This window comes from Aulostomus chinensis, chromosome 8 (assembly GCF_037954235.1).
Source record: "Aulostomus chinensis isolate RoL2024-O1b breed Wild chromosome 8, RoL_Achi_v1.0, whole genome shotgun sequence".
In the NCBI taxonomy this organism is placed as follows: Eukaryota; Metazoa; Chordata; class Actinopteri; order Syngnathiformes; family Aulostomidae; genus Aulostomus; species Aulostomus chinensis.
In genome coordinates, this window is record NC_141327.1 from 20,857,550 (window position 1) to 20,868,706 (window position 11,157).

At 41.0% G+C, this 11,157-nt stretch overlaps 2 protein-coding genes across 4 annotated transcripts; one reads left to right on the plus strand and one right to left on the minus strand.

The window, feature by feature from the left end:
- Nucleotides 1–608: 608 nt before the first annotated feature.
- cfap97 (cilia and flagella associated protein 97) lies at nt 609–8,863 on the plus strand. Of its 3 annotated transcripts, none has more exons than XM_086211602.1 (5): nt 609–805; nt 1,803–2,704; nt 2,901–3,181; nt 6,322–6,484; nt 7,839–8,861. In XM_086211602.1, exons 2-5 carry the CDS (start codon nt 1,837–1,839, stop codon nt 7,967–7,969), a joined length of 1,443 nt encoding a protein of 480 aa, XP_086067728.1. In that variant the 5' UTR covers nt 609–805; nt 1,803–1,836; the 3' UTR covers nt 7,970–8,861. The 3 variants fall into 3 exon arrangements, with proteins under 3 accessions (XP_086067728.1, XP_086067729.1, XP_086067730.1); XM_086211603.1 differs by having other exon boundaries at nt 7,842–8,861; XM_086211604.1 differs by lacking the exon at nt 609–805 and having other exon boundaries at nt 1,934–2,073; nt 2,160–2,704; nt 7,839–8,863.
- On the minus strand, nt 8,817–10,926 carry slc25a4 (solute carrier family 25 member 4). The gene is made up of 4 exons (XM_086211605.1): nt 10,745–10,926; nt 9,670–10,156; nt 9,444–9,584; nt 8,817–9,350 (listed from the first exon to the last, which is right to left on the minus strand). The coding sequence occupies exons 1-4, from the start codon at nt 10,853–10,855 to the stop codon at nt 9,193–9,195; spliced, it is 897 nt and encodes a 298-aa protein (XP_086067731.1). The 5' UTR covers nt 10,856–10,926; the 3' UTR covers nt 8,817–9,192.
- Between the last annotated feature and the right edge of the window lie 231 nt (nt 10,927–11,157).

The window sequence follows — 11,157 nt, forward strand, 5'->3', positions numbered from 1 at the left end:
AGTGTGTCTCACTTTTAGGTCTGACTATGTTATTAGAAGGAAACCCATGACAAATTGTAATTTCAGGGGACGCGCCTCCAGATAATCCCCCTGCTTATTAACGGAGATTCACCAGGGGGAGCAGTTACTGAGACATAATGGATCCCTCAGCAAAACCTAAATGACTTCTCCTCTGATTCTCTAGTGGCTGATGTTTTAGTACTTTTATTGATGTGTACATTTACGCTGTTTCTGTCCTTTTAGTAGCCTATGTGTCCTTGCAGTTATTTTTGCAATTCGTACAACAGTAGAAAATTAATAGGGCAAAAATGAATAATATGTTAATAAATATAATTGCTGGTTATTCTCCAAACAGTTTGCTTATGTTTAAGTTTCATTTTTAATCGTCTGATTATGTTTTGATTAAAAAAAAATCCTGGCATTAAAAGGACCTTGAGTGACAGGAGACATGGTTGCTTACGGCCTCCATTAAAGTATGGAAGAAAAATTCGTTTGCTTTTTTTTCTCTTTTCTTATAATAACTCGTCACTATTTAGATCTGTTTTGTTTTTGCTAAGGGGAGACGCGCTGCTTTCGATCCGACTATGACTGTGCAACCGTTGCCAGGAAGTGACGTCACATAGTTACAAACTGGGTTATTGGACACCGCCAGCTTCCAGCTGTAGCCAGCTAATTGGCGTTTTGATTTTTATTTCAGCTTTGGGTGGGTGACTCGCTGACTAACGTGAATATCCTCTAAAGGACCGCGTGCAGTGGACAATGCAAACGTAACGTGACGTCCTGTTGTCGCACGTCAACCTGCCAGGTGGGATATTGTTGCTCATTTTCACTGAGCTAGCTAAGTTAGCTATATCAGCTAGCTCTCTGACCGTCACCAACATCAGTTAAATCCGGATTTTCTTCGATGAAGGTTTAAAAAAAAAAAATCTACATTTCAGTCTCGAGTGTCGTCACAACGATTTAAGTAGTATCCGATGATAATGATGTGTATTTTGATGGGAAGCAGTGGATAAGCTAACAACTGCAGAATTAGCATTCAATAACTTAAAAATAGTGTCATATCTTGAGTAAGTCTGTGTGTTAGTTTATTGTCATTAACATCTGTTTTTCTTACCGTTGGTCCTATAAAATGATAGGTTGGACGTTCTCTTGTAACGATATTGTTATTTCATGTAACATAATTAAGGAATAAACATGAAATGAAATCTTAAAAGAATAAACACGTTACAATTATACTGGTCCGTATTTGTATATTAAACAGTAAAAAGTTAAGATTGAGGACGAACGTGTACAATAGATCATTGTAGCGATGCATAGTATCATTGGTTATTTTTGAGAACCCATTTATGCTCAGGTCTTTACTGAAAATTAATGTGTATAGAAATTAAAAGATAATTTCTCAAATTGTGTGTGTTTACATGTTTTTCAGTTTTTACAAATGTGTGCATCATAAAAACTTTTTGTAATGTGACAGTTTTATAGGGATAAGATCAATTTGCAATTATCTAAATTAGTTGTACAATCTTGGATACCTGCAAAAGCATAAAAGATATGATTGTGCACCCTAATTATTTGTGATTGATTTAACCAAACAGCAAATATGCATATTGTGTAGCATGTAGCATGCTTTTTAATGTATGTCTCATGGAAATTGGAAACTAGTGGATCCAGGGAGGGTCACTCATTTTTTGAGCCACATAATTTTGTTTTACAAATGTTTTAGTGCTAATGTCAAGTACCTCTATGTACCTAAAACACAGAAGAAAAAAAAACAAACCTTTGATCTTCGATTTGTCTTACAGGTTTTTTTTCTGTGGAATCCTTGGGAATACCGCAATGTTCAACCCCAGAGAACTAGAGGGAGAAGTGGATCACTCCTTCTTTGACAGTGACATTGATGATAGTCGAGATGGGGAGAAGAAAGTAGACGGAAGCTTGAAGGCTGAAAACAAGAACCCACCAAGACATAAGCAGCGACATGCAAACGCAGGAAATGCATTGTCTACAGGGACTGATGAGAACAAAAAGTACCGAAAGCAAATAGAGACTCAGGAGGACAGCTGTCTATCACAGGTGGGTCAAAGGAGCAGGGTGTCTGGTGAATCATCTAATGCCTCAGATAAAGTAATCAGTAATGCTGATGGTGGTGATGACTCCAGTTTGCAGTTTAAAAAGTCCAGTGGAACATTCATGGCTTTTTTGGCTAACGCCGGGGAGGCAGATGCCAAGGATGGTTATCGCAGGAGTTCGACTGAAACTGAGGATGACACATCACCATGCAATCCTAAATACTCCAATGGAAGGAACAAAAGATGTCCTATGAAACTAATAAGAAAACAACGCCCCCGAAGTCCATCTCTCACCTCAAGCGAGACCAGCACAGACTCTGATTCAGAAAGCACCAGGAGAAACAGTTTAAAGCATTCCAGCATTTCCAGGCCCAAAAAGTCAGCTTCCTCCTTCATAGTGAGAAGGAGCAAAGCAGGATCTCAAGATTTAGCTCCACGCTACACAGATGAGTCTGAAGACACTGTGACAAACGTGAGCCCCCTCTCATCTCCTGATATTAGTCCTCTCCACTCATTGGACCTAAACCACACAGAGGGTGAAGATGGAGAGCAGCAGCAGCAGAAGACAAGTGTGCCCTCTAGTGGCCTTAGTGACATACATCAAGATGAAGAGTCATATGTGGATGAGGATGAGTGTGAGTAAACTGGGCAACTGTCAGTATCATTTGTCTGCTGAGATTGTTTGAAGTAAAGCGATAACTCAATGAAGGTGCCATGTTATAGCTTTTCTTCATAAAGTCAAACTGTCATGTGATCATCAGATAAATTGCAACACATCTCACCCCAGGACTTATCTAAAATAAGAATTGTCTTTTCTTTTCCATAAACTAGGCTCACTCAGCTTAGAGAGTCAGTTTGGACATAAACTGGTTCTCCACGTTCCAGGAGGGAGGAATAGGAAGAACTACTCATTCACAAATGATGAGGTCCGGCGTATAGATCGTGAGAATCAGCGACTTCTTCGGGAGCTGACACGCTTTTCTCCACGATCCAGACCGGGAAGTGTAGTGGCCCAAAAATCCAATAAAACCAGCAACTCTGCTGTAATTCGCCCGTCTCACAGTGCACTCAACAGGCAGCGGGACCAGAAACGCATTGAGAGGGAGAACCAAGTGAGTCTGGTTTCCTTTTTTGGGGGGTGTTCTTGATCATTTGAAATATGCATTTCTAATTACTTGACCTCCATGATAGGGTTGAATGATTATCATCATCCTCAGTTAATAAAAAAGATTTGTTTAATTCATGAAACATCAAGAAAATCACATACACAGTTCATTTCCTTGAGTTCAAAATGATGTGTTCAAACCCCCAAATTTGCATTGTCTGTCATAAATGACAATAAGTTTTAATTCTCCTCAGATTCTGGAAAATATTTATTAGAATAGCCTGAGAACCCTCAACCAGTGGAGCAGTTATCTAAGTTATTGCAGATTATTTTATTTTTTCTGATTGATTAAAACCAGCACTTCAGTGTTCTTTAAAGAAAAGAGGCGCAAAACACAAAATGTGTGGGTTTTTTTGTGGATTATTGGCTATAGCTTGGGTCTAGCTCATGTTTATTTACTTCACTGTTTTTTTTTAAATATCTGTCAAAATGAATCTGTAACTGCTTTGATGATCAATGAACTGTTTACGAGGTTGAAAGGGCCAATATTTCTAGCCTCATAAATGTGAGTAAGTTCTCAGTTCTATCACTGTAATCAAACTAACAATAGGTTTTTGAATAAAAATGTAGAACGTCTCAGTGATTATGGGAATTTATGAAAGAGATTTTCAGTATTTCCTGAAATTGTCAATGATTACTCAATAAACAAATTAAGAACTTAAGTCCAACTTGATATGCACTTGAACTGCTCTCAAATCTTTGGCCCCTGTGCAGCAGTCATGACCTCTGTGCCCAGTAGAGTGCCTCCCTGTGTGGAGTTCATGACATGTTTGACGCATGCCTTTTATTCCAGTCTTTGCTAAACTGAGATATCTGTCAAAAAGCAAAATGCTTCATCATCGTAAAGAATATTTATAGTGATGAATTTAACACAGTGGTAAGATAAGAAGAATGAAACTGGCGTATGCTGCTTTATCTATGTTGTTTAAACACATTTATTGGGTGATGTAGGCGTTCACTGCATCTCTCTGATGAAGACTCAGGTTTCTAATTTCTGGAATGAATTTTACAGAAATCAGTAGTAGTACCAGTAACCAGTAGTCCATGCTTGGCATTTTGGCCACTGGGTGATCAGACTTCAAAATGCTTTCATGATTATTTCAGACTTTTACCTTGTTTATAATTGTTGAACAGTTATTAATTTAATACTGTGTCTTTCTGTCACGGCCTGTTGAAGCAGGAAAAAATACACAAATTGGCTCATTATGGCTGTTAATTAAATACTTCAAACAGTTGAAAAGAAAGCACACATTGATTTAAATGAAAATATTTTGACCGCACACGCTGGGGGAATGTATTCATCAAACTGACCAAGATCAAGTCAGTGAGCGCTTCTGAATGGTGTGTCTAACCTCTGATACATTCTCATTATGTACCCATCAATAAAAACGCATTTATCTTTTAAATTGGGTTTGTGCTCACAAACAGGAAAGTCACTGGTTCAATGAGATTATCAAATCAGTTTCTGATCAAATGTGCCAATGTGTCAGAAACAATGTGGAGGGTGACAGGAAAACATGAAAGTGTCGTTTTAGTAGTTTATTACATCGAGCTTGTATGCACATTATTTTCAGAGTTTTGTAAACTTGCTATTTGACTTGATAGTTACTTCCTGAAGTGCAGATTACACATGAAAGGATCTAGGTTAGTTAGCTAGGTGCTAGTTGGTGGGTGGGTTCAGTGGTAGTCTGAGAGAGAGAGAGACCCCTGAAAGCAGACACGGAGGGACTGGGACAGATGGCAGCAGGTGGGAGGAGAGCAGCAGTGTCTCACCGTGACATTATAAGAAAGTTCAACCTCTGCAGCTTTTGGCTCTCACTCTACATTTTTACTGTGCCTGGACACTTCATGCTAGAAACATAAGGCCATGCAGACGCTACTGTTTTAAGATGAATCATAATTACATTAGCCACTGGCAACCCACATTCTCACGAGAATCAAAAACAGAAAAGTTGCATTTGTCTTCCTTCATCAAAAGTGTGAGAAATGCTTCTCATAATTACTGGTATAAAATATATTACAATTATCTTTAGTGTTTTTGTTATCAAAGAATATCAGGGAGCCTTTTCAGGACAGACTGTTCTCTACCGAGTCGGACCTCTATGTCGTCTCAAGACGCTTTCGGCCCTTTCTATTCTTAGAGTGAAGTAATTGAATATGCCGTGTGATCAGTGCATCCACCCCACTCATTATTCATGTTAAACACCTCGTTTGTCCTGCACTAGTAGAACTGGTATCTGAAGATTGATAAATGACACAATATATTACATTTTTAGCCTTAGAGGTGATATTGGTATTAATTTGGTCTGGAGAGATTTCAAAGTGCTCACACTGGAAATGGAGTTAGGTTCTCAGCCAGAATCCTGTCAAGTCTTTTCATGACCACTCACTGACTTTTGAGCTTCTGCTGATCGTTTTATTGAATGTTTTGTTTTTGTTTTTTGTTTTTAATTCGACTGGCATTGCTTTGTATCCAGCTTTTGCTTACTGAGAGATTTTTTTCACTGCATGCACGTGGGAGTGTGACTGCATGTATGAAATTCAGCCACTTGCCTACACCGTTTGTATCATACTGCTGTGTGTTGTCATACTTCTCAAATTGTGTCGTCCTGGATTTTTAGATTGTGTTCAAACTCAGACACACTCAGGGGCAGTGGAAACTTCCTCAAAAGTGCTACTTCACCCAAAAAGTGTTGTTTTTCCCTCTGTCACACATACTGTGGGTCTCTAGAGCTCATGAGGACATTTTTCCTTCCGCCAAAAAGGAGTGAATCTTGTGAGTCTAGAATGTTGAAAGAGCCAGCCATGGACATTTAGCTTGGCGCTCATGGTGACCGAGTGCTAAAAAGAGCCACAGCAACAATACAACACCACAACTGTCCCTCTTAGACCACTGCTTGTCGTAAACCACCGTAGAAGCAAAAAATGTACACAGTCATGGCTGTCGTGATCATACCATAAGGCACTGCCCAAAAATATTTTGTAGATTTAAGCTGTGTGTGCAGTGTATTTTGGGAGCTTGAAGAGGTGAACCTGACATGAAATGTGCATTTCTGGTTACAAAACAGTTATTGTGTTATTTTTCAGGCTTTCCTGAAGAGATTGGAGTCAGTCAAACCTACAGCTGGACTTAAACGTTCGGAGCAATTATCAGACTACCACCGCCACGTCAGGTACCTGGGAGGTCCTCCGCCCTCAACCTTTATCTCCATCACAAGGAAAGAGAGGTTCACCAGTAGGACACCCTCAGGTAGGTGACTCATCTAACACGTTTGAGTCTAACAAAGATACTCACTCACAGCAGGTGCTCAGCATCCCTCTCTGTCATACTGAGACCGTCTCTCCTCCTCATTTCATGTTTCAATTGTATGTTGGAACTGTGGGCGTCAGGAGATGTGAGCTCTCACCTTAAAATAGACCACTTGTGACATGGCTGCACAATATCAAAGCATCAAATCACCACTGAATGATTTAATTACACCACAGCAAGTTAATGTGTGTATGTACAGTATTTGTGTCTGCTATAGGGGTTTCTGAATGTTCTTCATGTTCACAATGCAAAAAGAAACAGGAACAGAGTCTCTATAAAAGCGAGAGAAGACTGATTTTATGTTTAAAAAAAAGTGAAAATCGTACTTGTTGGTATGAATTGTGCGATAGGGAGTTGAATACTTACCTGAGCGACCGTAAAGTCTGCACCTGCTTGCTATAGTGGCTGAGTGTGCAAAACGGTCAAGGGAATGCACTTCTAGCATCAGCTCTACAAGCTGTCAGCATTCACACCACAACTTCTTCACAAACTGCAGTCCTGAGGAGGAACTGCTTGTGCAGCACTAAAAACAGCAAGAAAATGCCATTGTTACACTGAGCTTCCAGTGTTACTGTTGATCTATCCGTAAATCCATTTTCAACTGGTTATCTGAGGTCACATTATGGGGGTAGCACTTCCAGCAGGAAACCCCCAAACCTCCCGTCTTCTGTCTACATCCACCAGCTCTGACTGGGGGATCCAGATGCTATATAAAGACAAAGTGTGGGAAACATTGATGTCTCCTGAAGAGCACTCCTGAGTTAAGTAATCTTGTGACTCAGTATCTTCTGTGTCAGCTGGAAATATATCGGACTAAACCGACCAGTCAGCTGCGCAGAATGGGATCAACATGTGACATTACGCTGTGATGCAGCACTTCTCCAGTTGGAGGCTGCAGATTTATCACACTTATCTGACCTGCTGCCTCCAGATGGCTGCAGAGATTCACTTAACTGAAAGTAGGCAGCTGTGGATGGCTGTTAATGGTAAGGATCCCCCTTCACTCATAAATGTCTGTGACTGCTGCTTTAATTAACTTAAACTTAAATCCTTTAGTTAAATGTCTTTACCATTTTTTACCATAATAACTGTCTGAATATCATTGAAAGATTTAGGATAACAAATGTTAAGTGCTTGTTTTGATGCTTGACGTGACTATTTCTAATTTCATATACAAATGTAGGTTTTCTTCTGAGCAGAACTCTTCTACCTTTTTAGCCTTTGACCTAAATTTGACATAAAAAAAACAAACAAACGTATAAATAAATAAATAAATCTGTGGTGTTGACACCAGCAGGTAAGGGTCCCAGGCAGGCCAGCGCTGCCCACCAAAGTGCCAGAGCTGCTTCCATCTCCAGCGACTCCAGCAGCACACCTCTACCCAGGCCCAAAAAACTTGGTGTGGCCCAGCCAGCTTGGTGCTGAGCGTGTTGCTGTTTCCAGACATCGATGCTTCAAAACCACATCTGTAGCTTTTGGTCTTCATTCATCAGAAAATATCATGTGTAGAATTTCCAAAGCTGGCAACATCTTCTGACTCTGTTTTAAACAGGTTGGATTTTCTCTCTGTTCTGTTGCAATGCACTCGAATAACTGTGACTTTTAAAAAAATGTAACACTTAAAAAGTGATTTCGCTACTTTAGGAAATGTGTCATACTTGAACAGTAGTGTCGAAACATTAAGTTAATTAAATGCCTTTATTTTTATCTCTGTATGTGAACATTATTTTAAAATCACTATATTATTTACAGCCTCCATTCCTCACATTTGTGTAGGTTGGGATGCGTTTGCAATTTATATTTTCCAGCGGGGGGAAAGAAAAATGTAGGATTATTTTGAAGCGTTATGAAATATGTATTTTGTTTTTCAATATTTATTTTGCCAGTTAGCATTATACTTGTCCTTTTCACAATTTCATCTAAGGGAAAAAGTGACCAGAGCAACTGTGTGTTTCTGAACATTTAAAATGGCTTTGAACCAAGTGGGCACATCACGTACAAAGATTCTCTTCTTATGTACGTTGTTTTGACCTGGAATTCTGGGTATTTCAGGGATGTTGATGACTGAATAATTTAAATGTTGTTGTTTTTTTCACAAAGCAGAAAGGTGATTCTGTGGTAGAAGCATCCCTTTGCATTCATGGCAGAAATTGTTTAGTCAACAATAGAAGTAAACGTCCTATTTTTCTGCTCCATTTTTTTTTGTTACAGTGAAATTGACAATGTGGCAAGTTGCTATGACAACAGAACACCTGTAATCGGAAACATAAGACTAATAAATCTTTATTCTTATTAAAATAATGTAAGAGGTTGAATACAGAGTAAGAATGGCCACAGCACAAGAACACGTGGGCCTCAGCAGCTGCTGTACAACCTGATGGGAAATGAGGAGCGCATGAAAGGTAGTGACATCATCCTTTTGACCACAGCAACACCGAACCACCAGTCCTACTGAGAGACTGGTTGCGCCTTTTGGCACCTTGCAGATGGGATATATACAGATTTCTTCGGATATACTTGCCTTCTCCGGGCTGAGTAGGAGCCTAGACTGCCACTCATCACAAGCTGTTACCACTTCATAACAAGAATTAAGACTTAAACACGGACGGGTTTCCTTGGCGACTGGGAGACTAGACAGTTTAAGTGACCTATGTGTACTTCTTGATCTCGTCGTACAGCACCAGCACAAAAGCACCACCCATGCCTCTGATCACGTTGGACCAGGCACCCTTGAAGAAGGCTTTTGATCCTTCATCCTTGAGGATTTTCTTCCAGCAGTCGATTGTGCCCTTGTACATGATGTCAGCTGTAGAGGTGTAGACGGATAATGATGCTTAATATTCAGACGCGTGCGTAAAGTTGACGTAGTGATTGATATACGTAACTTGGTTGCGCTCACCTCCTTTACGTCCTGACTGCATCATCATCCGACGCCTGACGGTGTCGAAGGGGTATGAGACAAGACCGGCGACAGCGGTGACAGTCTGGGCGATCATCCAGCTGACCACGATGTGCGTGTTCTTGGGATCTGGCAACATACCTGTAGGAAAGCGAACAAGTCACGTGAATAACACGTGTCGTATACTTGAAACACCACCGCGGTTCTTTGGAACACTGGCTCGCACCTTTAGCTGTGTCGAAGCATCCGAAGTAGGCCGCTCTGTAGATGATGATACCCTGAACTGACACGTTGAATCCGAGGTAAAGACCCTTAATGCCATCGGTTTTGAAGATCTTGCTGATGCAGTTTCCGAGACCGGTAAACTCTCTCTCCGCTGCGCCCTTGCCGATGTCGGCAGCAAGTCTCGTTCTGGCGAAGTCGAGAGGATAGACGAAGCAGAGCGAGGTCGCACCGGCTGCGCCACCAGATGCCAAGTTACCGGCGAAGTAGCGCCAGAACTGTGTTTTTTGATCCACTCCACCCAGGAAGATCTTCTTGTACTTGTCTTTGAAGGCGAAGTTGAGGGCTTGGGTGGGGAAGTAACGGATCACGTTAGCCAGGTTACCTCTCCAGAATGAGAGAAAGCCCTGTTCCTTGGGGATTCTGACCACACAGTCAATGATTCCCTTGTACTGCATCTCCGCAGTAATCTGTTTGCTGGCATGTTGCACCTGAAAGCAAAGACAGAAAAGGGGTCCTGAAAATGACGCACGCTCTTCCCCCAAATTTCTAAGAGTACGTAGAAAACCGTGCTATGACTTCATAGATGCGGCTTTGTGAAAATTCAATGCTTATTCAAATAATGGTGTAGACCTTCCCCACCCAGGCGTTTTGAAGTCATGTTAGTTGTAGGCTGAGCAGCAGGGACGCTCCTGACACTTGAGAATCCGCTGTGTATAAGGTTCCATCCTTCAGGATAAATTTAGCTCTTTACTTTCACTAAATAGTACTGTAGTCAATTGGAAGAATAATGTACGTATTAAATGAAGGAGTAACTCATGGATAAGTATTATAGTCGTTTTACTGGAGCGCGCATCAGGCTTGACTTGTCCCTTCCACTCATCAGTGCGTAAAACCTCCTGACTGATGAAGGACCTCTCACGCGCGCCAGACCCCTTGAATGTGCACAGTTTGTATCCATCCTTCATCCTCTACATTCGTAGTTTTGGTTTAACATCAGTAAACTTTTACGCAAATATAAACAGTGACTAAGTGGCCTGTGGGCAAAGTTTGTTTGTTTGTTTGTTTGTTTGTTTTACCTGCAGCAACAACTTGACTCTCTCAATGGGAGCGACGGCTGTTTTGGAGATGGCAGCGGCGATGCCACCAGCCAAAAAATCCTTCATAAAACTAATCACCGCGTCCGACATGGCTGGTTGATTCTTGCGCGGATTTTGAGACCCGTCACTGTTCCTAAACTTCACCCAGGTCCTCAAGGAAACCCGACGCCCCTTCAAGTGGACGATGGCCTCTCCATCTGTCCTTATATATCAGGGTCATTTATCGCGAGAATTTTGAGTGATGGATTTGCTGTTTGTCAAACAGATAAACGAGGTTGAATAAATATCCGAGGTTGAAGTTCAAGACGTGCGCCATGTTCCTGGAAGAGTAGGCCAAGCCGGGGACGTTTAAAGGACATCATCCATCTAATTATATTATTTTTGAAACACAC

What these genes read in the sequence shown, in the direction of transcription:
- cfap97 (XM_086211602.1), top strand. Translation starts at nt 1,837, where the DNA reads ATGTTCAACCCCAGAGAACTAGAGGGAGAAGTGGATCACTCCTTCTTT. An exon ending in ATATGTGGATGAGGATGAGT is followed by an intron (nt 2,705 to 2,900) that starts GTGAGTAAACTG and finishes TCCATAAACTAG; the next exon opens with GCTCACTCAGCTTAGAGAGT. An exon ending in GCATTGAGAGGGAGAACCAA is followed by an intron (nt 3,182 to 6,321) that starts GTGAGTCTGGTT and finishes GTTATTTTTCAG; the next exon opens with GCTTTCCTGAAGAGATTGGA.
- slc25a4 (XM_086211605.1), bottom strand. Translation starts at nt 10,855, where the DNA reads ATGTCGGACGCGGTGATTAGTTTTATGAAGGATTTTTTGGCTGGTGGC. An exon ending in GAGTCAAGTTGTTGCTGCAG is followed by an intron (nt 10,157 to 10,744) that starts GTAAAACAAACA and finishes CTTTGCTTTCAG; the next exon opens with GTGCAACATGCCAGCAAACA. An exon ending in GCAGTCAGGACGTAAAGGAG is followed by an intron (nt 9,351 to 9,443) that starts GTGAGCGCAACC and finishes ACACCTCTACAG; the next exon opens with CTGACATCATGTACAAGGGC.